Raw genomic sequence first — 26,773 nt, forward strand, 5'->3', positions numbered from 1 at the left:
GGAACCTGAAATCATTTACGAAAACACAGGCTGCCAGAAGAGCAGCAAAGATAGAGAGGGCATTTTAACCATTTCGTTGAAATGCCTCTTTTATACACGCAATCTGATATAATGAGTCAGATGTGATAAAAATCGGTCGTTTTGTTTATGGGCTGAAATGTCACATCACTGTTTTCCATCCTGTTAGGGTCGTTATTGAGTTTTAATGATGCAGACACATGGCCTAGTCCAGCTGATGCTTTAACTAAGTCACATGCATCTTTTTGAGAATTAGAATAGAACAAGGGGGACAAATACCTTCAGAGTCCAAAAAATTATGCAAAACAGGACCATTATAAGATGCAAATGGATTCTCCGGCCATTTTGTAAGCAAGCCTGAGCCAACGAAAGAGACAGAGGGGGGAGGAAATTCCCATAGACCGATATCATCTTGGCAACACCAGACCATTAACGCATGCTAATGACAGCACACGGAAGCCCTGTGGAACCTGCAGCAGCCATAATGGAAAGATCAGAAGCCATCCATGTGCCACAAATGACACACCACTTCCAGAAAAACTCATTCTTTAAAAGGACAATTGCAAACGAAATCATTACAAAAAAAAAAAAAAAAAGGTCTCATTTCATCATGTTCGGCTGAATTTCTGATGTAAATTAAGTCGGTTTTGTTACCTTTAAATAAATTAGCGACTAAGTACATAAAATACATACATCAAATTAAAAACGTAAAAAAAACTAATAATAAAATAAAAAAGAATTTAATATCATGCAAACTTTTAAAATAAATACAAACAAAAAAATATGTACATATTTAATATAAACAATAAAATGTATAAAATATTTAAGCAAATTAAAAAATGAAAATATTTTAAGTATTTTTAAGTATTTAAGTATTTTTATTCAAGTATATTTATTTATTTATTTAAAATTCTTTTATTCTATTTATATATTACATTTGGAACAGAATTTTAAATAAATAAAAATACTTGAATAAATGTAAGAAAAATTCAAACAAACTTTAATAAATAAACAAATAAACAAACTTAAACATGAACATGTAAAGAAATAAAATTTAAACAAATAAATATATACTACATAAAAATGTAACAATTTTTTGTAACAAAAAAATAATCAACTAATAAATATACAACATTTAAAATGTGAACATGTTAAATAAATAAATAAATAAATAAATAAATAATTCACCACAAAATATTCATTGTTATGGTACCAAATATTTTTTGAAATTATTCCCCCACCCCACCCCAAGATTCAGCTTCAGCTCCATGAGCAAAACTGAGCAGTTTAAAAGAAAAAAGAAAAATGACCGCACAGATGTGAACATTATTATTTATTTATTCTATTATGATGCACAAAATGTACAAGTATTTTTTTTTTATTCCAAGGTATAAAATTATTTCTCTTAAATAAGCAAAGTTCTCATTAATAAGTATGTAAATGCATTATTCGTTACAAACCCTGAAAAAAGAACGAATCCCTTACAAGTGTCGGAGACTGGGGGAAAAAAAAAAAAAAAAAAAAAAGAGTTAGCAATACAAATCCAGCAGATTGCAACCTGACTCAGTTTTTCAGAAGTATTGCTCACTGATTTCCTGTAGAAAAAAGTTTGTTTGTTTGTTTTTTCACACAAAATAATTCTGATTCATATAGATATGTACACAAAAATATATGCTCTAGATTTAAAAAAAAAAAAAAAAAAAAAAAAAAAAAGGAAATGAAAAGGAAAACGGAAAGGAAAAAGGAACGGTCTTGGTTTGAAAGCTGTTTGTCCATGATTGTGTAAAGTGTGCTTGGGTCTGCGGGACGGATCCAGGCGCAGACTGATGACATCATCTCAGAAGGAAGGGGTCGTCAAGGGGGGTGTGGCCTACCTGAATTCAGTGTGTTCTGTAAAGGGAAAAAAAAAAAAAAAGAGTGGATGTGAGTAAATATAAATATACAGGTAGCATAAAATATTAGATATTTAAATATTAAGTAATAAATATTACACGTTTCAGCCTAAGCAGAAAGTGAAGTTAGAGGAGAAGAGTTTTCTTGTGTTCTTTCTCATGTTCCACTCCACAGCAGAGGTCAATATCAAGCTCATGTGAAAGTAGATGCTCAGGACTTTGTCGTGTCTCAGAACTATTTCTGTTTTTAGCCTACTAGAGGTGATATATTCATAGAAAAGTTCCAAAATAAACAAAAACGGTTCGTTTTTTCCCCCACACAAATGTTTGTATCTTCAAAGTAAATGTTGATATCAAACCCATTTCTGCTCTCTGAGACGCTCGAAGTGTTTGTTCATCGAAAAAGCGGCTCAAATTAGATCTTCAACCAGGAAAATTCTGTGTAAGGTTCTCCAACAGAGGGAAAAACACACGTCTAAAACACACTGAAAGCCAGCAGTCTCGATTTAGATCAGACTCACAGCCTGAACATCACCCATTTGTTTACATGACGATGTAATTCTATTCATTTGTTTTATGACTGATTCGAACGCTCCTCGCATTACGAATGTTCATAGATGCGAACAAACAGCAGAAGTAGCTCACGTGTCTGCCGGACGTTGTCACAGTTGTCCTGTTGTGTGCTTACTGTCCAGTGCGATAGTGTACAGTAGTACAGCGCTAAAGCAGAGCCAAAGGATGTCCGGAAGCAAGAAGAAAAAAGCAGTGGTGATGTGGAGGGGAACTGCTAGGTAGCGCAAAGCAGTAACCATGGAAACAAAAGTGAAAATAATCGAGAGATTGGACCGAGGCGAAAAGCTTTACATTGCATTATTTGTGTTAAAGGTGTATAAGACTCACTTTGACGGACTTACAAACGAATCCGACGTACGAACGTGGAATGGAACCCGTTTGGAAGTCAGGGACTTACTATATTATTTGCTTCTATCTATTTAAAAAAAAAAAATCTATTTATAATTGTCTCATTAACACTAAGTTCAACACCGTCAATATGAAGCAGCGTTAAAGCGTCGCAAGAAATGTCCGAACTCCAAAAATATCTAGTAGCTAATCGATGATTAAAGCGTAACCACGTCTGGATGAGTAGTTCCAGGGTCTGTGGAAGTTCTTTAAGCTTCGAGGGTTTACATCACGCTGCAGCGACGTGCCGGGATGGAGTAAAAATAGCGCAGGACCTTTCCGAGCAAGGTCGGAGAGCCGAAGGGCGTCAGACGAGGAGCGGAGCCGAGGAAAAGTCGAATTCGTACGGCGGTGCAAATGGGAGGGTTTTTTGATAAAATAAATAAATAAATGGGAAAAAAATCCCCTCAGGATCAGGAGTAATCAATAAGAGGACTGCAGGAGGCTCGGGGAAACATGAAAGGGAGCAAGAGAAGGTGATGGAGATCCAGAGATGGAGATGGTGAGGGAGTGGAGAGAGTGTGTGTGTGTGTGTTGCTGAAGGGCATGGACTCTCCCAAACATGCTACAAAGACACGAAATGCATCTGAACTCCGAGTGCTGGCGCAATTCTTTGCCGATCATTTTCCTAATATGAGGGAAATTAATGTTCTTTCTTTTTTCTGGTGCTTTAGGATTAATTAGTGATTCCAATCATGACTCATTTCCTGCAACTGCGGTGAAAATTACACACCGTTTGACTCCACATTACGGCATTAACACCTTTTCCAGCCATTTTTCCCCCACCATAACACCATCCCCCCCTTTGCCCTCCCCATGCTGGTAACCTACTCAGAAAAATAAAATGATTTATAATCAATCTGAGATCGTCACGTGTGTAATATACGTCTCCATTAACAGATGCTTTTTACTTAGTTTTTGGAAAAAAAGAAAAAACACGTTGGTAATTAACACTAACTGCCCTACAACTTAAGAGTCTGCCTGCAGCGCAAGCATTAATTATCCACACTTATCGGCAAAGCACCGCGCTGAAAGACGGAGCAGAAAAGGGAGGCAGGGATCCGCTCCGTGAATGAAATATTAAACAGACGCGTTTTAACGCCTGGGCCGTAAGACGGAAGCGGGAGTTCAGACGGAAGGTGGTGTCATAAATACGCAGGAAATGAGGGTTTGTCTGTTTCAGGAGCGTTGAGAGATCGGTGTCGGGATTAATTCAGAGCGGTTTCTCGCTATCGGCGATATGAAGGCTTCGTTTAGGACACACGTGACCGCTTTTTGGGGTTTTTTCCCCCCCACATGAAGCTGCAGTGAGGTTTAAAAAGAAAAGGTGAAGCAAAAAAAAGGTAGAGGAGAAAAATAAAAAACACTGCTAAAGCTAGAGTCGCGGGTTCGGTGGTCAGCAGTAGGTGACTACGGGACTACTGGGTGATGGTATTTATTAATGGGTGGAGTTACTAGAAATCCAAAAAGCTGTTTTCTGTAAATAATGTGAAACATTTTGGAGGGAGATTTGAAAGTTACAATGATCCGAGTAACTCCACGTCATCACAGCACTCTTGTTGATGATTTTCCTGTAAAATCACGACCCATGGATGTTTTACTGCTAACACGGTGCTGTTATTAGCAAATACTCACTGCTACGTTCGTTTTTCCTTTTCGTTTTCAATGACCGTGAATTCAATTAGAGTTATTGCACACTGTGACACGTTTACAATAATGCCGAGAATTGAGACGGACACAGACGCACACGAGGATCGAGAAAAGAATTTAAAAAATACCCTGTGACTGAAGGCCAATAGGCTGTTAGTGAGTTTTCCTGCTACAAACCTTTAAGAGCAGCACCTGCATCATTAATTCGCATTTGCACGCAAGCATATCGATCCTTAAACCGCAAATCTAATAAAGCATCTCTCCCGGAGCTGCCGGGGTTACGCCTGGTTTCCAGCTTTACACGCGAGCTATTTCCTGGAGCTGGACGCAATGAGCCGTATGTCTAACACCGAGTGTCTTCGCTGCAATCATACACACACACACACCTATTTCATTTCCATCTCCCAGGCCCTTGTCATAAGGGACGACCGGCAAAATAAATAAATAAAAATAAAAGGCTACAGGTTGTGAAACATTAGGCACCTAATGATCAATACGGAGTGGGATGATACTAATTTAATACCAGATGAAATGTCAGAGCCATGGAGACGGAAAGGAAAGGAAGTAGGTGTGTTGTTGTTAGCGATTAATATCGTTCCTCTCTTTTTATCTAGGAGTCTAATGATGTCAAAGGACTGGTTCATTCATTTTTAATTTTAGTGCATTAGAACACATATCCCAATCATTAAGGGTATTTTGCTCCACTTTTAAACACTACGCAGAGGGTAAAGAATAAGAAGAAGAAGAAGAAGAAGAAGAAGAAGAAGAAGAAGAAGAAGAAGAAGAAGACGAAGAAGACGACGACCCCCTGATGTAAGCCCAAAAGCACTGAACATTCTCGCTTATTCCTCACACATTTCTGATTTTGTTCACTTTTAGCCTTTAAATATTTTAAAACCGTCTAAGAGCCGCGACATAATGAGGCAATGGCCAAGAAAAAAAAAATTCCTGGCATGGATTTTCTTGGAACAAAATCATCCATTTGGGCAAAAGGCTGGCACCAGTATTGGTCCTGTGTGTGTGTGTGTGTGTGTGTGTCAGCATTAAGGAGTGCTCCATCACATCAGAATTCCAACCACTATGTATGGATGCGTGTGTGTGTGTGTGTGTGCATGCACTAATATAGCGATCTGGAAAGAACCCACACCAGCCCCATTCGGAGGTAATTGCAGCTCTGCCTTTTTTGTCTATTATACACGATAATCAAATCTACCCCCTATTTATGGATGTTAGCGTAACACAGGGCCAGAGGGAGAGAGAAGCAGAGCGACATGTGGAAGACGCAGATAGGCAGCCACCGTCGTCTGTCCCCGACCTCCACTGACAGCGCTCATAATCCCGCCCCACTGTGATTAGCTCCGTCGCCAGATTAGTAATGCGAATCAGATAATTACTGTCCTCTCCACTATCTTTCCAATTCGCTGTGCAATTTCCTTCTTTCTTTCCCCTCTCCTGATTGTCGTTACAGCAGATGGGCATGTACGATGGTGTTTTCTGGAAACGATCGTACTTTGGAAGGAAGCATGCCATGCTTTGGATTTGTAGTTGTGTGAATGGGGCGAAAAAGAAATCATTGTGCCAGAAGCCGAGGAGGTTTATAGGTGAGTGGCTGGTTTAAAGGGCCGCTGAGGGCCTGGTCTGGACTACAAGTGCTCAGTAAATCCAGCTGGGTCACACTGCTGTAGCTACGACACCAAGGGGGATCATAAAACCTGTCAAATTCACTACAGATTTCAGTACTCTGAAGCTTCTAAAGAGTGGATTGGCATTAGATAGCTGCAAAGAGTTTTCTCAGGGCATTGTTGTTCGTGTCTGTGCTGTCAGTAGCAGTGAAGGAGGCATGGCCTACAGATAATTCAGTACCAGTATAGGAGACATGGCCTACTGATAAGTCAGTACCAGCGAAGGAGGTGTGGCCTATAGATAAGTCTGTACCAGTGAAGGAGGCGTGGCCTCTAGATAAGTCAGTACCAGTGAAGGAGGTGTGACCTCTGGATGACTCAGCCCAGTGAAGAAGGAGTGTGCTCTAGATGAGTCAGTAACATTAAAGGAAGTGTGGCCTCTAGATGAATCAGTCTAGTGAAGGAAGCGTGGCCTCTGGATGGGTCAGTCCAGTGAAGCTTGTATGGTGTCCAGTGAAGTCTGTCACAGAAAAACCGGCATAGCCTCTAATGGTCATTAGTTGCAATCAAGAAGGTGTGGCCTCTGTACCACAATAAAGGAGGTGTGGCCTATCTCACAATAAATATACTGAGGAGTTGTGGCCTCTATGTCAATCAGTCCATTAAAGAGGTTTGGCCGCTGTCTCAATAAGTCCAGTGAGAGGTGTGGCCTCTGTATCAGTCAGTGCAGTGATGGAGGTGTGGCCTCTGTGTCAATAAGTCAGGTTGCTCATGTAATTATACAGTAAACTGAGGTACACGCCCCTATTAAACACCCTGTGTGAGTTGAATAAAAAAAAATCTTTACTGGGCTTCTTTATTCAAATGAAATGAAAGCCCAGCATTTAAAAAACACAGTGACAGAATGAATGCATTTTCCCCCATTGCTTTACCTTCTGTAATTTGTATTCAAATTGAGGCTCGTGATTGCAAACCGCCAGCCATATTCAGCCCTCTAAACAGGGGGCAGCTGACCCCACACAGGGGCAAGACTGAATAAACAAATTAAATCCTGCTGACAGCTAAACACACCATCGAGTCACATGCATACGCTGGCTTTGATGAAAACGGAAAGCGATAAACAGCTTGGATATACATTAACCAACACTTCCGTTAAAAACAGATCCTCCCTTGAACCAACAGATACAAAATGGTGGACGTGATCACTGGGGGGCGGGGGGGCATGGGGGCCAGTCAGTGCGGCATCAGGCGACAGACGCTCCACATCAGCATTCTAAAGGAACCAGAGGGCCTTTTTTTAATAGCTACTATAATGCATTCTCAAAATGGAGGAGTACTCAGGCATATAAGATGTGGCACGGTTGAACTCCCCTTGTGGGTCGACGCTTACTGAAGAGTTACGGCTCCTAGGGAGGTGGGGCTGGAAAAATGAACTATTAATTTGCTTTAAAGATTCATTAGAGGGAGATGAAGAGGAAAGAAGAGAAGCACTGGGCCAAGGAGACAGTTGGAGAGCAACTACAGTCGAACCCGGCTTCTAATGACCACCTGAATATTTCATGACCGTCTGCAGTTCAGGACTTCTCTGCTCCACCGAAAAGCCACTTGTCGAAATTAGCATGGACTCGCGATGTCCTGCCAGCACAGGAATCAAGCCGGAATTTGTTTTTGTTTTTTTAAAGCACAGCAATATTTTTTACACTTGCGTTTTTCAACCACTACAACACGGGGCAAATGCTAATGCTGAGCTCCTGTGAGGCTAAACAGCAATTTGTTGCAGCTTAAAATATTTAAAAACGCGCTTGAACCGCAAGCACCACAGGACAAAACCTAAGCAGACACTGGTGGGTAAATATAGCTTTTGAAGTGGCCTTGAGTCATGCAATGTAATTTCAGAGTAAAGTAGGGCGGAAAGAAAGAGTGTTACACAGCAGTGGGCAGGCCATATGCCAAAGCTAATGAGAGCCAGAACTCCAACTGCGCTAAGATCCATATTTACAGAATCACTAAACAGCTGATAAGCAGAGCTTGTTCTGCACACCGCTGCTCACAGCTGTATCATGCAGTGAGCAAACAGCAATTCACTGCAACTGGGATTTTTTTGTTTGTTTGTTTGTTTTTGTGTGTGTTAGGAAATCAATCTGAATTTGTTCTTTAATATCCAAATCGAAGACTGACTTAATGGAGTTCGGCAGTAGACCAATAATTACGTCATGCGCTAATCTGATGACGAGGAATACTTCCACAGAGCGGAGACACACTTGATCCTGATCGGATCTTGGATTACCCGGAAAAGATTAGAACTGGATTTGGAAAAGGTTTGCTAGAACTGGATATATATAAATATAGACTTGATTGTATAACTTTGTAAGGACAGAATGCCATCTCCACTTTTCGTACCTGCTTAGGACTGGCAGCGATATGAACTAATGCTACTAAATCTACAGAATACAAATAAGAATAGGAGTGCGTGTGTGTTTTTTTAATTTCCTGCCAGAAGTGTTCACAAGGCATGTAGTTGAGACCAGAGGTGTACAACGGGACTGGAATCCCCAAAAAAATCCTCACTAATGTACATTGTGTAATGCATTCACAGCATTCTTTCATCCTTACTAACTGCATGGTCAGGGTCACAGCGGTTTCATTTAGGCTATTTATATATTTATATTTTGGGAAATAAAACTAGAAAAGAAAATAGTGTAGGCAGGTAGAAATGGTGAGAATGTCTTTAAAATTGACACCAGTTATGAACTGGAACAATGTAGCTAAGATTGAGGAACAATCACAGCCAGAAACACTGACAGCACTTACGTTTCCACTGCTAAGGGTTTTTTTCTGGCATTTTCCATGGGCATAGTGCTAAGATTCATGTAGAAGAGAAAAAAAAAACCTTCTGCACAAGGCCACGCCCATACAGAAATTTAGAGCGGCAATAAATTACACGCTGATTACACATGAACGTGATGATTCCTTCGTTAGTAAATGTGATCTGGTCAATTTTCAACGCGTTTTTAACATGAAGTGCAGCAACACTTTTTCTTCTGGGCTATACCAGGTTTTTTTGCACCCCTCTGAGGGTTTTTTTTAAAACATCTTCTCTCATTTTTTCCCCCTACTCTCTCACCTGCTGGAGTCTCTACGCCGCTCTGCCCTCCACGTCTCTGGCAGATTCGGCGGCCCGCGCCAAACCGTCAGCCATCAGAGCCTCCTCCAGACTCCTCCTGGCCTGGTACACCTTCAGCTCCTGCTCCCTGAGGAGACAGAAACACGGGGGATTAGGATACAGACAGCAAGAAAGAAAGAGAAAGAAGAAAGAGCTAGACTTCAGAAGCCTGTATCCTGTCCAGTGCTGTCTAACTGCTCTGTTGATTATGTCTGACCTCCTTTTACCGCTTTCCATCACCCATCAGCGCTCCCGATCCTCCTGCTCACTCTCACCTCTCATCTCATTCCCCCCATTACTCCTTCCTCCTGTCAATCAACACCCTTCCCCCGCCCATGCCCAAGCCCCATCCCTTCCTCCACTCCTGTCTCATCGCCGGATTAACCCCGAGCTCTCATTAGCGAGTCCTAACTTTAGCAGCCGTCTCAGGTTTAATTAGAGGTTAATGAAGGGAGATGCAAATAAAAACACGACAATCCACTTCTCCGTGATTTGAGAACACATGCTAACAAACACATTTAATAACAATAATAATATTAAGAAAGAGAATAAAGTCTTCCTGGTCATGCATGACCTCTAGAACATTATCATGATTACTAATGCTCTTCCACAGGAGGAATCCTTTCAGGAAAACCAGAGCACTCAGTTCTGATTGGTCAGATGTAGGCTCCAGGGCTGGAGGTTCGAAATACTGGCTATGCCCTGTGTGCTCATTCTCTCCGTGCTTCAAGGGTTTCCTCTGGGTTCTCCGGTTTCCTTCCCCAGTCCAAAGGCAGGGGTCCCCTACCTTGAGACAGACCCCAGAAGTACTACAGATGGACGGATGGATGGACGGACGGAAGGATCAGATTCATTTTCTCAAACAGCAGCCGTGACAGTATTTTTTGTCTCACAGGTTTATATTAATGCACTCAATCTAATACATTATCATCTCTGTAACAACAGCTTACGCAGGGATTTGGATGGCAGGCGCTCGGCATACACATATTTGTTGACATATATGGTGAAGTTTTCAGAAAGTAGATGTTAATGAACATTTTTTGGAAGGACTCGCCGTCAGCGTCAGCATTTTGTAACAGTAAACTCTTTGCAGTTTCTCTTTAACACAGTACAACATAACAGACTGGGAATAGAAGGCTAATGAAGGAGAAAGTGACCACAGGAAGTAACTTGTTTTACAAATGATTCTTCTGTTTAACAAAATTCTTCTGATTTGAGATCAGTAAAGGATTAATTACAGAGAAATCATCATCTTTGGGCTTGGTGCATTAACTGTTAATTATATTCCTAACTAGAACTAAAAAATGCTATGATATCATCGCATTTGTTTGTAATAAACAATTGATTTTCCTTCCTGTTTAGTGTGTGAATGTGAATGCTGAAATGATATTGTGATGAAATGATAATTCGTCCTAATGGTGGAAAAAATGAAGGCAGGGATGAGTCTGAGGAGACAGAGGAAGCCTGAGGAACAAAAAAAAAAAAAAAAAAATGTCCCAGGCAGGAGGCTCAGTGAATTAACCTTTTAAGAGGATTACAGTTCTTCCTGGCGCCCCTGATGGAAAAGCAAAAGAGGAACTCATCCAAAAACTCAGTCAGTCTTCTTCCAGATCCCTTTAGTTCCTCCAAACACTCAGGAGGAATCCACTGCCAATTATCAGACGGCGTAAATGCTGCATAAGCATGACATCCTGCATAAACACTCTTCCAGTCATCCAGGCCCCGCCTGCGCTCTCCTTTTCTACCGAAGGGAGAGAGAGAGGCAAGAGAACAGACGAGACACGATTCATTTCCTTCATTTCTCCCAACTCTATAATCACCAGCAGCAAGCAGCTCATCTCCCAGGCATTTTACAGTCCATAGCGTTGGCCGGACCCACATTCATACTCCCACAAACCTGATCCCGGTTTTACCTCCAAATACAAAAAGATGACTACTGCCATCTAGTGGGCAGAGCAACGCTTCTGGAAATGACTTCAGGTGAGTACTAAAGATCAAACAGCGCTCATCAAATGAAAGCGGCGGTGATTATTCAGAGACAGAAACGGTGTTTACGGGAGCCTGTGGTTCCCTCAGCACTTCCAGCCATTTGTTTGAGTAATCGCTTAATGTCTGAAGATGCTTATTTGTATCCGCTTGTTTTTGTGGTGCCTTGCAGATGCTTGAAGCAGGTACCGATTATTTCTGAGGCTAATCATCCCGCATCAAACCCTGAACTGAGTAATTCCACATGCGCCGTTGGCAGATAAATACATCATCTCTGTCAAGGTGGAAAGAGCTCATCAGCATTCCTGCCGGCTCTCAGGACAGAAAACGACTCCGTCTTGCCAGGAGAAAATCTTATTTCGGCTCTTCGCTTTCCCAAATACAGTAGCCAGGCGCCAATTTATCTTGTCCGTAATGCCTCACAGAGCTGAAGCGAGATCGAAATTGCTGTCCATTATGGACCTTATGAAGTCACCCGCTACGCGGTACGCGCCATGCTAACGGCGACACCGAGCGCGAGAAGGGGGACGGACGGAATCTGAGAGGAGACGGCATACGAATGGAAGGGAAAATGAAGTGGGTAAACAAAAACATCACACCACTGGTTTTATCAAGGCTCTCGATAACTGACGCCAAATCAAAATGCCACTCCAGAAGGTTCTAAGGGAGAACACGGAGGTCAGGGTATCAAGCGGTGGAAGAAGTGGTCACAATTTTCGACAGCAATTTGCAGCACAAATCGATTGCTTCCAAGAGAGACTTCAAATGGGACTCGGTTTTGCGACAAGAGACTCCAAACACGCTGATGTGGTTCGATCACAAAACCGGATTGCGTGTTTTAGGTGGCCGTACCTGATGTCTTCGTCAGTGACGATGAAGGATTTGCAGAGTGGCTGGGAGGTGTTGAGCCAGATAGCGGGGTTTTTTTCTGCCGCGGTCGACGTCTGACCCGTGATGGGGCCCGAACTCATGTGTAGAGCGCTGGCTATGGCCGACAGCAACGTCTCGTCTGACGAATCCGGACCTACACCTGAAAAGAAGGGACACGTTCACATACAATTATCCGCCGAGTTGCTAGTTTATTAAATACCTTCTATATGGAAACATTGTCCAGTCAATCTCTGTCCAGTTCATCAGACCATCATCATGCTGCTTCACCTCATAATACAAGGTGTAGCTGATAAAATATCCAAAGAGTGTAGGTAGACATTAGGCTGTGTTTATTTTAATACACTTTATTATAAGTCTTTATTATAAATACATTTATTTAGCTCCACATAACATAAGAAAGTGAATGAAATGTTTTCTGTAAGGACGTGTTTATTTAAAATTGATGGAAGGAGTCTCTGGTGTCAGTTCTGTCAGTCACCATGGGAAAAAAATCTGCCATAAGATGACAAGCGGCATTTTTCCTCTTATTAATTGTGAGTAAACAAAAAAAAAAACCTCAATTAACATAACATACACGCAGCTATAAACAGAAGCAGAGTCTCTGCTGACCGTCAGGCCACGTCACACCATCTCTGCGCTGATTATTTTCCCAAAAGAGCGCCCCTCTCATGAGATTTATTCTTTATTTAATTGCTAGTACATGTTGGTCAGAGGAAGTGCTAGTGTGAGATCGTGTACTGCAGCAAATCCCACTGCATTCGAGCACGAATCCAAACCAGACATATTACAATCAGCCACTGTGGCATTTACGTTCACGGCATTTGGCGGACACCAGACGCAGACGTTTAACCAGCGAAGTGCTTTTAAAGTCTCAATCAGCGAATACATCGATACTGGATCCCGAGGTCACGGAATAAGAATACCATCAGTCTAAAAACAGCAAGAAGACACACACACACCGACTATTTTAAGTGCTAGTTTCAGTATTTCAGGAGGAGGCGGGTCTTTATGCATCGTTTGAAGTCTGCTGTGACTTGGCTGTTCAAGAGTCTTGATGCGAGGTATTGTCATGTGACCTATGTGACCTCCAACAAGTTAAAATGTACTCCGGTGTTGTTAGACAAAATCATGTTAACCACACGGAACCACGTTTCATACTAAAAGCGCTTCCGTACCAGTCCCGTTGCATTATGGGATATATACGGTGTGCCCTGGCTCCATTCTGCAGAATCTCAGCAGAGGCAGTAGATCAGACGAATTTCTAACCTACTGTTTTATTAACACTGAGAATTCTGAAAAAAATTCTCTTTCGAGTAGTGGTGATTTTCGGAAGCAGATTCTTTTCCATCGTTTGGAAGAACCATTTTAGGTTCCCTAAAGAACCTTTTGTTTTTGGTCCATAAGTAATCATTCCACATTCCATCAATCAAGACGTTTATCACCCAAATAAATTATATCTGCCCATGACGATGAGGATATATGAGGAAATCTGAGTAAGTGCTTACTTTGTAAACCTTTAGGAAGTTCCATCGTCCTGAGAACTTCTTCCGTGACGTCCGACGACCTCAAACCTTTCAACCTCCTCTCCCAGAACAGCTGCGTATACACAGAGAGATAAGGAGAAGAACATAAACACAGACGTACACAAAACAACACCTCCATCCTGTACGTGTGACACTAAGGATTAAACCATAAACAACCTGGAAATCTAGTGTTTTTTTCCATTTAAAATATGTTAATCTTGTTGCGTTGTTCTATTCATTATTCCTGATTTGAAATCGAAGACAATAAACGTTATGAGAGACAGAAAAACTAGCCCAAGATTTCCGGAAACTTCTTCTCGAGCAGCTTTTGTACAACCCGCTACTTCAAGCGCTCTGCTGTTAGCCGCCGATGTCCAGGATGAGCCCAAGGGAGCCATCTTTAGCCAACATGGCAGCTTTTGCTTGGCACTTCAAATGACTGGCCAGCAGCAGCTCGTAAAAAGGCCCCTGGATTTACTGAACTGTGTTTTTTAAATAAAAAGCTCCTCCATGACTGTCTTGGGGCCTTTACAAATAAATCCACCTTTTACAACAATGGCTGCGTTTTTAAGAGAGCAAGAGGAGCTTGGGACAAGCGCCAACGGCAGCCATTCACACGCTGTGTTCTTCCTGGAGTCAGTGACAGAGGGATATTAATTCACGATATATATTATTATGCTTAATAATCTAATAGGACTTTTTGTTACTGGTAATTGGGATAGATTTTACATCGCAGCATGAAACAAATTTAAGCGAATTATACATTTATAACAGGCTCGGGGATTGCGTGCAGAGATGCTACGTTAGATCCATTAGAATGCTGATACCACGCTTCGCCGTTTGAATAACAGCTCTAATTTTACTGCTTTTAGAGAAAAGAATTAGCAACGTTTTAGCCGGGAAGAGGGGAAAGACTACAGATTAGCACGAGGCAGTGAAATAAAGAAACTAGCTGAGAAACAAGCTTTCTGAACAACCTGAACACACACAGGGATTGGTTTGGGAAAGGAAACGTCGTCTAAGGCTGTATTACCGGAACGAAAACCAAGAAAAACTAGCCGCTGCATTACTCCCAGTTTATTCACAGGGGCGTTTCTGAGGGCATTAAATTTGACGCAAATTGGAAAAGTACAGGATGAATCATCAAAATTGACTCTGCGTTTTCCTGGAAATTGTAAACTAAACTAAAACAGATTTTTGTCAATTACACGTATACAGCAGCAGATATGCTTTTACGACCCTAAAAAAGCATATACGAAACACTCCTAAAGACCAATTTTATGATTTCAGAGGTACTTTAAATCTATAATCTCATTATTCATCCATAACTGAATCATTTCCTATTTCTAAAAGCGTGCCATTTAAAAAACTTTCTTTTAAAGACTGTATGCCAAGATTTTGCCATGACCTGAGGTAAAAATTCCAGTCTTGTTATGCTAACCTGAGCTCGTTTGATCGGAGAAACTCATCTCCGTTATCGCTGTCGCTATCATGCATCATATACTGTGTGTTCTGAGGTAAATTAATCATGAATCTTGATTTTTCTGTGAGGAAATTCAGCGACATCGCAATCAACAGATACATACAGCACGTGTAATCAGGCTAGCACTAGCAGCTAGCTTCGTTAGCTCACTAGTGTTAGTTTTAACGCCTGCTTTCTTTCCAAAAATTTTGATTCCTGAAGAAAGTCAGGGTTTTTTCTTTTGGGTTTAAAAGAAAAGCAGATTTTTATGAATCCTATATTGTGACAGTATCGTAAGCTGTAACAGAAGGTTTAGCAATGTGAGAATGTTGTATCAGCACATGCAGAGGGTGTAGGAGGGAGAGGTTTAAGAGAGAGAGAGAGAGAGAGAGCGAGCGAGCGAGAGAGAGAGAGAGAGAAAGAGAGAGAGAGAGAGAGAGATGGATGGATGGGGGATGGTGTGATCATTACAGCCCTGCTCACGGAGAACAGAGCAGTCAGGCAGCAAGATAATTCCCAAACCCCAATGACTACTGGAGTATTGCCTACACACACACACACACACACTAAATCACTCTCTCACCTCAACTCCCACCGTCACACTACCCCTTCATCCCTTAACCGCTCTTACAGCAAAAGCTTCCTCCCCCTCTTCGTAATCATCCTGACCTTCAGCGTATGGTAATCTAAACTGGTCCAATTGAACCCAAAACACTGCTGATATGTCATTCCTTATAATAATAATTAAAAAATAATAATAATAAACTCTGCCTTATCTCAATCCAGAGTTAAAGGAAAAACGTCTGTTTATCGCTAAGAGTCGAACAAGCCGATTTCCAAAAAAAAACATGTGAGCGATTAAACAAAAGAAAAACCTCCGGACCGTCCGGAATTCTCTCAACACACAGCACAAGAAAAATCTTATGTTTTATGAAAAATACAAACAAACTGTGTGTATCTTGCATTATTAACGCTGATACAATCAACCAGTGCTGCTGCTGAAATGTGTGGATTTAGCAGCCCCTAGCGGTCAAGAGAGTGTATTGCACCCTCACATATCTCATAGGAAACAGTGTGGACAAAGCTTTTAAGTGGTAATGGGACTGCAATGGGACTTAACAGGTTTAAATTCTGACTAAACATCATATTATATTTTATATTTATAATATAGCAAATTAACATCTGGGTAAATGTTTTAGAAACATACACTATAGTTCCAGTGAAAGGAACTCTTAATGCTTCAGCATACCAAGACATTTTGGACAATTTCATGCACCCAACTTTGTGGGAACAGTTTGGGGATGACCCCCTCCTGTTCCAACATGACTGTGCACCAGTGCACAAAGCAAGGTCCATAAAGACATGGATGAGTGAGTTTGGTGTGGAGGAACTTGACTGGCCTGCACAGAGTCCTGACCTCAACCCGATAGAACACCTTTGGGATGAATTAGAGCAGAGACTGACAGCCAGGCCTTCTCAAAAAAAATTCACATAAACACACTCCTAAACCTTGTGGAAAGCCTTCCCAGAAGAGTTGAAGCTGTTATAGCTGCAAAGGGCAGGACAACTCCATATTACATTCATGTGCATGTAAAGGCAGACGTCCCAAACTTTTGGCAATACAGTGCATGTTTGGAGAAAACAGAGGTGGTCCTGTGACCTTGAGGGACTCCATTTCACTTTTTATTTTTATTCTAAATATTTAACGTAAACGTGAATGAATGATGTAAAGGACCAGACTTCTTTCACAGGAGATTAGATTTAAATAAATAAATAAAATAAATAGTCACATACTGGAATTACAGTGTTGCTTCAATGTTGGAAACAAGGAAAGACACAGTTTCCTACTTGTAAATTGAGCACAAACACCCAACAAAGGCTCACACCGAACTCAGGATCATCCATGATATACTTTCACTAAATTTCACTGGCAGAAAAAAATATGTAATATAAAATATGATACCTGTCTGTGAGAACGCACTTATATTGTGTTTTTATTATATTAAAGAAAAATGTAGGATGAATAATTTCCAGATCATTTTCTCCTATTTTTATACAAAAGCACCAGAAGTCGTATTTACTGATCCACCATCTGGCATGAACGATCTTCCAGCAGGCTCCTGAACGCAGCATAATGCTCCAGGGATTTAGTTAAATCACCTACAGCTGATAATTAGTTCACGAAATTGACGCCGAGTGGAAGACGCTCACCTGCCGAGGCTGCTCGGTTGCTCGCTGGAGATCTGTCTTGACTTTGTTGTTGGGATGATTGACCACTTTGGTGACCGGCTGTTTGAAGATGGAGGCCGTCTGTCGGATGGGCAGTGCTGTGTTCAGGTCTGGTTTTCCCTGAGAGAAGAGAAAAAAAAAAAAATCAGAAATTTATATTAAAATACCTGAAACATTTTATGCCTCTTTATACCGGAGTAGTTTTTTGTCGTAAAAACGTCAGTGCTGTGAGATGCTAAAAAAGTATAAAATCTGGCTGATACGTCAATCATAAACTGACTTCCTGAATGAGAAGCTTAGAAATTTTTTTTAGAAAGCCTAACATCAAATCAGACTTCCCCTGCTTTGCTTCTGTAAGATGGCTGAGGCGATTAGCACGAAGGAAATGGCGGCCATCTTTCATCGCTAAAGCTGCATTTTTATGATTTGCTGAAGAAGGAGCGGAGGTGAAGGGGAAAAACACAATGAAAAAAAAAAGAGTTAAAAAGACAACAGAGAAAAATAATGAACAACATCGTGTTTGAAGCGAAATCAGTGAGAGAGAAAACACTGAAAACTTAACTCAGTCAAAATAGCTGAGTCATGATGCTAGCGCTTCACAAACCACAATAATCTGTTTCGGTTCGTCGACTCATTACAAAACCCTGAAACAAGAAACCTCTCCTTTTCCGTTTTTAGTTACCTCAATTTTTAAAAATGCATATATATATATATTTTTTTTAAAAAGTCATTTATTAATGAGAGTTGAGATTTCCAGCTATGAGCAGGAGGCTCGGGGCTTCGGGTCGACTGGATCCAGGCCACACATGCCGTTATTTTTTGTTTTTTATTTCCAGCTGAAACACACATGTCTAGCTATTCTCATGAGAGCATACACGTTTCTGTGTCTCGGACCAGAGACCCCACAGCGCTCGTAAAGCCAAACCGGCGTACACGTACAGAAAAACGCTGGTCGTTAAATCTGATAATCGCACTATTCTAAAATTAAAAGCAGTACCCCTGAGAGAATGTGTGTGTGTGTGTTTGCTAGGTTTTCTATAAACCTACACAGTAGGTCATTTTCACCATAACGGCTAACCATCGCTCACTTAAATCTACTTTCACTTTTAGCATTTTAGCAAAAACGAGCCTCAGCTTGGGTTCAGGAAACCTGTCGGTGTGTCACTCCCTGCAGTCAGCTAGCATTCGAGTGCTAACACTGTAACCACCTGTAACTAGCAAGCTAGCTGCGTTCTCGGTTATGTTACCTCAGCGAATGTAGTGTGTAAAGTAAGAAAAAGTGAAACAACACTCATAGGTTCAGCTAACCTGTTAACTAACCTATTTTTTTGAGGAAGGTAGTGGGTTAAAATCACAATGTCGGCTTTTTTGGGAATTCTGTGTATTTAGGATGGTTTTCCTACCTACAGGCGCAGAATTTGAGACGTGCATCAAATTCGGTTGTTTATCTGATGATTTTGTCTGGAAATGTTTGATTTTATTTATAGATTTTGTCTGGAAAATATATGATCATCAATTTAAAAATAATATAAAAGAGTTATGATTTAGTAAATAGACTACTCACAAAAAGTTAAGGATTTTCGGGTGAAATTTCAGGATGCACCTAAAATGCACTATAACCTTTCCAGGTGAACTTAATTTGACCTTCTCTACACTTTTGAATGCACATGTCCAACTGTTCAGTGTTTCAGTACTTTCTGCAGAACTTGCTGTTCTCTAACAAGGTGCTTAATGGCAAAATTCACAACTGGTATTTGATCCATGAATCGACCAATAAATTTTCTGGTTCAAATAAAATTGGTATTTAAACAGTCCTCTTCACTATGCTGTTCACATTTTGACATCATGAGACCAAGACCACACCTAACAACTGATCAACAGTACCTCGCCATTGTGAGGCTTCAAACAGGATGTTCTCAGTGCTGTTCTCTGATGAAAGTCGATTCACGTTGAGCAGAAATTATGGCCGCCAACGGTGTTGTAGACGTCAAGGAGAGCGCTATGCATCAGCCACTGTTGTGGTGGTGTTACAGTCTGGGCAGGTGTGTCTACTCAATACAGAACTGCCCTACATCTTGTGAATGGTACAGTGACGAGCCAATACTACCTGAATAACATCATTAATCCAGTCATTGTGCCCCTGCATGAACAACACAGGCCTAATTTCATCTTCATGGGTGACAATGCTCCAGCTCATCGAGGTCGCATCATTAGGGAACGGCTGCTGGAGGCTGGGGTACCTCAAATGGAGTGGCCTGCACTTTATCCAGACCTGAATCCCATAGAAAACCTATGGGATCAGCCGAGTCGCCGTGTAGAGGCTCGTAACCCTGCACCCCAAAACCTCAATGACCTGAGGGCCGCCCTTCAGGAAGAGTGGAATGCCATGCCTCAGCAGACAATAAGTCGACTCGTGAACAGCATGAGACGTCGTGGTCCAGCTGGAATTGATGGTCAAGGGCACATGACAAATTGAGACATTGAGATTTTTTGTTGTGGTATACCCACCACTGTTGGTGGCTTTTGTTTCAATAAATTGTTTGAGATGAGGAAATCACCATTGCATGCTTCTACTTAAATGCCCTACTTTCATGATATAATATCACTGTAGCGTGAACTTTTTACATTTTCCATAAATTTCACCCAAAAGCCAAATTTCCTTAACTTTTTGTGAGTAGTGTAATATAAAATAATATCAAAATCAAATAGTAGTTATTCTCATTTCTGCCATTATCAGACAACAGCCATGTGTAATTACTTGTCATTATATCATAACTGCGTATCAAATAATTTGATGTAAAAACTTACTATAACGTAGCATTCAGCATGAATATATGGCACAGATAATAATCTGTTCACTTATTATGACTAATTTTATAGTCACAATATTAAATAATATTAATAACTAATCATAATAATTTATAGTATTTATAGTTGAATTAATTATAATGTTATACCGTTATAATGTATAAAGGATTTCAAAATAAAAGCTGAATGAACTCAAAGCTACTGAAGGGGTGTAGAAACTGGTGTTTTGAAGAAAGGACATCAGTTATATTTATCCTTTTCTTTCTTTCTTATTTTAATTGATTGCTAATTGACTGACTGACTGATTGATCATCTGACTGATTAATCAGGTCCGGTCCCCCCCCCCCCCTTAGTTTCTTAAAGAACTTTAAGGAAAGAGCTAGGTTTGTTTTTGTGCTGCTGTTAGACAAGTTCGATGACTCAGCTATTTCCTTTTATTGTGAAGTTTTCAGTCAGGTTTACAGGAAACCCCATTAACAATGAAGATTCAATACAATATTAACACACATTAAATATCATTTAAGATCTAAACTTGGCTGTGTATCGTCCATCGGTTTTTCTTCAAACGCATCGTAAAGGGACAAGCAATAAGATTTGAAGACGATTCAGTGTTAATCTGATACACTGCTTGCGCAAAGAGACACGAGACGGAAAAAAAATACTCGTCCAGAACGCTCCTGAAGCGGCGTTTATTTATTTTGTGGCTATTTTAGGTGTTCCCGAGTTCCAGGAAAAGGATTTCGAGTGTCCAGCCAGGAGTCCTCAGCCTTCTGAGGCTTGGACTTTTCGTTAAACGAAGCCAGAGTGGTGATGCAGTCATTCCTGGAAAATCCTGACAGTTAACCGGCTCGACGGTCGGAAGAGCCGCAAAGCTCGATCCGGTGAAGCAAATAAAGATTAAAGCAGCCACGCCTTAACGTAGACGAGCGAGGACAACAAATCTCTGAAACTTGTTTGGAAGGAAAGCTAGCATGCTCACAAACACACACACACTCACAGTGTGTTTTTATATGATTTCAGAGTCCAGGTGCGACGCGTTATCATGCCGACAAACTAATTTAACTGAAATTGAGACACAGCTGCTTGGTTACGCTCGGTGAGGCAGTGATTGGTGTTGGATTGCAACTTCGTAATTCTTAATATAGCTCAGGAGTTTGCATGAAGTGCGGCTGTGTGTGTGTGTGTGAGTGTGTAAGCATGAGAGAGAGCGAGAGAGTGAGAGAGACATTGAGTGAGAGAGAGAGAGAGAAACACAGAGTGAGAGAGAGAGAGAGAGAGAGAGAGATTAGGAGACAGAGAGAGAGAGAGATTAGGAGACAGAGAGAGAGAGAGATCCAGTGTTAATGGGCGTGCTCATTCTACAGTCTACACATTCTTAAGATAGTATCACACACACACACACACCACATGTAATCTCCAAAGGCCACAAAAAACAGACAGACGTACAAGGAAATCGTGTTACCAAGAAGTAAAATTAAAACAGCATCGCCAGTATAAAGGAAGTTTTTCTTGTTGTTTTTTCCCGGTCAGAAACCAGGGGTGTACCTGTTTACTCTCCCCTTCCCTTCATGAGCCATGTGTAAAGACACCGTTTTCGTAGAAGTGCGCTCGACAGTGTGTTAGAAAGTGTGTTAGTGAGCCGCTGACATCAGCGCAGTGTCCCTGTCCTCTAAATCCTACAGCGTAACCAGGTGAGTGCTTCGAACAAACTCTAAAACACTGCGGAATTAGACTGTATTGCCAAAAGTTTTGGGACGTTGCCTTTTACATGCACATGAATGTAATATGGAGTTGTCCCTCCCTTTCCAGCTATAACAGCTTCAACTCTTCTGGGAAGGCTTTCCACAAGGTTTAGGAGTGTGTTTATGGGAATTTTTGACCGTTCCTCTAGAAGTGCATATGTGAGGTCAGGCACTGATGTTAAAATAATAAAAAAAAATAAATGTAATTTAATTTACCTTAATTTAATTCAACTTAATTTAAATAAAATAAAAATAATTTAAATTTACAAAGTGCATAAAATAAATGTAATTTCATTTCATTTGCCTTAATTTAATTCAACTAAATTTAAATAAAATAAAATACATGTGAATCTGCTAAATTAAAAAAAAAAAAAATTACATGTTTAACAAGAAAATGCAAAGAATAAAGAATTAACAAAGTGCAAAAAATAAAATAAAACTAATTTTATTTTATTTTATGCTGTTTAATTTAATTTAATTTTATTCAATAAAATTTAATTAAAATTAAATTGAAAAATCATTAAATGTTTCATGTTGCATCTCCAAAAAATCAAGTCCAAAAAATAAAAATTTATTATAAATAAATATATATAATATATTATATAAAATATAATAAAAATATAAAAATATATTTTTCAAGTCCAAAAAATAAAATAAAATAAATTTAAATAAAATAAATAAAAATAAAAATAAATGTAGATAAAATAAGTTAAATTTTTAAAATGGTGAATCGGCTAATTTGAAAAAGAAAATAGTTTTACATGTTTAACTAGAAAGCTCACCATAAAAAATAAAAACAAAACAAAAAACATAGAAAGCGTTTGTTGTGAGATGATTGATTATGGTCATTTTTGTGACACCACTGTCTGCGATCACGATGGACTGCGTTAATGCTAGTTTCAGAGTTCCTCTCTCGCCTGGTGGCCTGGTTTGGTTAGGTTATGTAAGGAGCGCTCAGAGCCATGCTGAACGGAGCTGAATGGATCAGTCATGCGTGTGTCTATAGGGTGAAAGAGAAGAGCGGTGTGTAAAACCCCCTGCTGGCCTCTACACTTCACCCCTGCTCGGGATTTTTTTTTTTTTAAGTGCGCGAGAGTAGCGGCTTTCTAGAAGCTTCCGTGTGTTTTTCCCTCTTTCTCTTTCTCTCTGTCAGTGTGCCAGGTCCTGCATGACACCACAGAGTTACGCTGTTATCTGCTCAGCCCGGGTGACACAATAATCAGGGCAGCTGCTGACTGTAAACAAGCATGCATGCATGCACGCACACACACACACACACCAGTGCAAGAAGTGTGGCAGTGCACGTGTTTAAAACACACTAATGCAAGGAGCGCGGAAGTGCATATAACTAACGCACACACACACACGCTAGTGCAAGAAGTTCTTATGACTAACACACACACACACACACATTTGCACAACTGCATGAAGTGCGGAAGTGCATGTGACTAACACACACACACATCTCACACACTCTCACACTAGTGCAAGAGGTGTGGAGGTGCGCGAGACTAACACACACACACACACACACACTCTCACACTAGTGCAAGAGGTGTGGAGGTGCGCGAGACTAACACACACACACACACACACACTAGTGCAAGAGGTGTGGAGGTGCGCGAGACTAACACACACACACACACACACACACACTAGTGCAAGAAGTGCGGAAATGCATGTGCCTAACACACACACACTAGTGCAAGAAGTGTAGAAGTGCATGTGACTGACTAACAAACACACACACACACACACACACACTAGTGCAAGAAGTGCGGAAATGCATGTGACTAACACACACACACACACACATCACACACACACACACACACACAAGTGCAAGAAGTGTGGAAATGCATGTGACTAACACACACACACACATCTCACACACACACACACACACACACACACACACACTCCCTGCATGTTTTTAGGAGCCGGGAGGAGAACCATCACATGGAGAACAGACGGCACCCCCCCTCCCCCGAGCCCTGTGAAGCAGCAGTTCGACTCGTTACCTTGGACAGACTGAGATGTTCGCTCCGAAGCCTCTGTTTGTTTTTCTGGATTTTGCTGGGCATCATCTTTCCCGTGCGGAAGTCGAAGCATCCCAGGTCCACCGTATTGCCGAGATACCGGGATAGCTGAGGTTTGCTTCGGAACTTCTTCCCTGATGGACTACGGAAAACAAACAAAACAGAAGATGATTTTTTTTAAAGTGTTATTGAATAAATAATGATGAAAATAAAAACAAAGTCTGCGTGAGCAATCCCTCGGAACCTCCGTCACGCGTGACTCACGTGAAGCGACACGTGTCACGATTATAAGTCGTCAGGGTCTCGTTAGAAGGAATTCATCGTGTAAAAGCTGCCGGTTCGAACCGGTCATCGGGCTGGGCTTAGCACGTGAGAGCGCAGACGTGAAAGACGTGAGCATCTACAGCATTTACAGCGTGTACCGGACACCATCTGGACGAGACGTCAGAGGAGGAGGAAGAGATTTTATTCTTATTCTTCCTGGTCGTGTTTATTTACCGTTAAGACTGCGTAGATGACTCAAAAAATGACTCGTTATCTAAACCGGATGTAAAATTTTAAACATAAAATCAACACATAAAAAAAAATTACAGCAGCAGCATTTTCCGTGTCTTTTTTTTTTTTTTTTTTAAATGAGAGACCTAATTTGCATTTAAAATCCATGGCCTCATGCAAATTGCGACTTAACTGACCCTGAGACTGACAACACGGATGTGCAGCAAACTGTGAGCGGGGCAACTAGGTGACTTTTTTCTTCCCGTCTTTTAGAAGAGCTTTTTAAAAAATGGGGTTCGTCAGTTAGACTTGTGAGAAGAGCTGCAAAGCCACAGCGAAGCGGTGCAGAAGCAGCAGTTAACACGGTGGCGAGATGCCTATCAGGGAGCACGGCTGTGTGTGTGTGTGTGGAGTATGAAAGTATAAAAATGAGTCACTGTGTAGATTATTATTAGAGCGTGAACGAGTTGCAGTCAGTCAGAGGACGTGTTTGTCCACAGTTTGATGGACCTGCGTCATGAGAGCGTTTTTTTTCCCCTTCTTCTTCTGGTCAGCGAACAAGCAGAATCGAGACGAAATGACTGTGCAGGAGTCTGATCGGCCGGGCCGAGGCTCACCTACGGAGCGCATGAGTCACTGATGAGTCAAAATGAAGACAGAGTGAGAGAGAGAGAGAGAGAGAGAGAGAGAGAGAGAGAGAGAGAGAGAGAAGGGGGGTGGGAGGGTGAGGGGGGAGCGAGAGAGAGAGACAGAACAAGAGAAAGACGGAGAGAGAGAGGGACAGGAAGAACAGAGGGAAAGAGAGAGAGAGAGAGAGAGAGAGAGAGAGAGAGCAAGAGAAAGAAGGAGAGAGAGAGAGACAGAAAGGACAGAGGGAGAGAGAGAGAGTGAAAGAGAGCCAGAGAGCCAGAGAGAGAAAGAAAGAAAGAAAGAAAGAAAGAAAGAAAGAAAGAAAGACATAAGCACATAAACTCTGCTCCTCAGATGATCCCTCCATCATCGAGACCTGAAAGTGAAAACGAGTCGAACGCTCGGAGTGAAAGCAGGAGCGTGAGTGAAGTCACAGGTCACAGGGTGCGCTTCCTCTAACAGAAACGCGTGACCATATGGACGCGGCGTGAAGCCTGGACGCTATTTCCCTCATGAAACAAACAGAATCACGAAGCCGAGCGCTGTGGCCTGAAACCAAGCTAAGATCCACGAGCCTCCGGGGCTCTTCTCAGAGGGCACAGCAGGAGACGACTGCCCCGTTAAAAGGGCGTAGGCCACAACCACCAGAGCAGTGTGTGTTTCTGCTGTGCAAAAGGGGGAGGGGTGAGAGAGAGAGAGACAGATAGAGAGAGAGAGAGAGCATGCGAGAGTGTCGCTAGCGAATTCGCTGCTCTTGACAGGCTCTGTACCGCACAACCCACACACACACAAACACCCCAACAGACGGTGAATAGCAATCTCGGAGAAGAAATGTACCATAAAATCGTGTGCACGCTGTTGTTAACATTCTCCCGTGCAAAAGCACACAGAAACACCGAGCGTGTATTCCTCATAAAACCGGGAGAGCAGCAGGGAGGCCCTGCGAGATCCGAGCGTAGCACTCAATTATTCATCCACTGTGGGTCAGAGTGTGTGTGTGTGAGAGCACAATTCTGACGGATCAGCTCCTCAAAGCTGCTAACGAGACAACGTGGAATCCATGTTGTTCTCGCTAACAGGCCAGTCCTTTATGCTCAACACTTCATTCTATATAAATAAATAATAAATCAATAAAAATCCATTCTCTGATGTTTCCTTTAAGGACGTTAAAAGTTTTTAAGGAAGGAGTCTCCAGTATCAGGATCAGTATCAGCGCTGGAGGACAGACATTTATTTCCACTGATTATATTGTGCCAAATTGCTGTGGTACCCGTCACTTCCTGCGGCGAAGGGGACGTGACGTCATTCACGGTTCTATCCCCCTGTATCCGAGCCTCGCAAATGAGTCAGAGTCGGAGAATTCGAGTCCCGAGAGCTTTCGCAGGTGGCCCGGCGTTTATTACTTTTATTACGAATGATTCAGTAAAAGCACACCAGGCAAATCACTTCAGCCCAGAGGGATTCATGATTCAACAATCAACACAAACAGGAAGCACGCAGTTGGCTGGTTTCCCATAATGCCTTGAGGGGATTAGCCAACTCTGTAATTCCACCCACTGGTCCAAAGGTAGAGGTGTTTATAAAGCGCTTCTTCTATTCAAGCACTTGACAGGGACCTGGGTTCAACCATGGTGCTGTGGAGCGAGCTGTGGATTTTCCCAGA

General features: G+C 41.5%; 1 protein-coding gene across 1 annotated transcript in view; it reads right to left on the reverse strand.

The window, feature by feature from the left end:
- Positions 1-1,336: 1,336 nt before the first annotated feature.
- The window catches only part of mbd2 (methyl-CpG binding domain protein 2), a 32,284-nt gene continuing 6,847 nt past the window's right edge, over positions 1,337-26,773 (reverse strand). The window contains exons 2-7 of the mRNA XM_058383707.1: positions 23,968-24,127; positions 17,379-17,516; positions 13,688-13,778; positions 12,144-12,321; positions 9,267-9,393; positions 1,337-1,908 (exon numbers count right to left, since the gene is read on the reverse strand). Coding sequence (XP_058239690.1) covers positions 9,279-9,393; positions 12,144-12,321; positions 13,688-13,778; positions 17,379-17,516; positions 23,968-24,127 — 682 coding nt within the window. The 3' untranslated portion in view covers positions 1,337-1,908; positions 9,267-9,278. The remainder of the gene's footprint in view (positions 1,909-9,266; positions 9,394-12,143; positions 12,322-13,687; positions 13,779-17,378; positions 17,517-23,967; positions 24,128-26,773) is intronic.

Source organism: Hemibagrus wyckioides, linkage group LG28, assembly GCF_019097595.1.
Source record: "Hemibagrus wyckioides isolate EC202008001 linkage group LG28, SWU_Hwy_1.0, whole genome shotgun sequence".
Lineage (NCBI taxonomy): Eukaryota > Metazoa > Chordata > Actinopteri > Siluriformes > Bagridae > Hemibagrus > Hemibagrus wyckioides.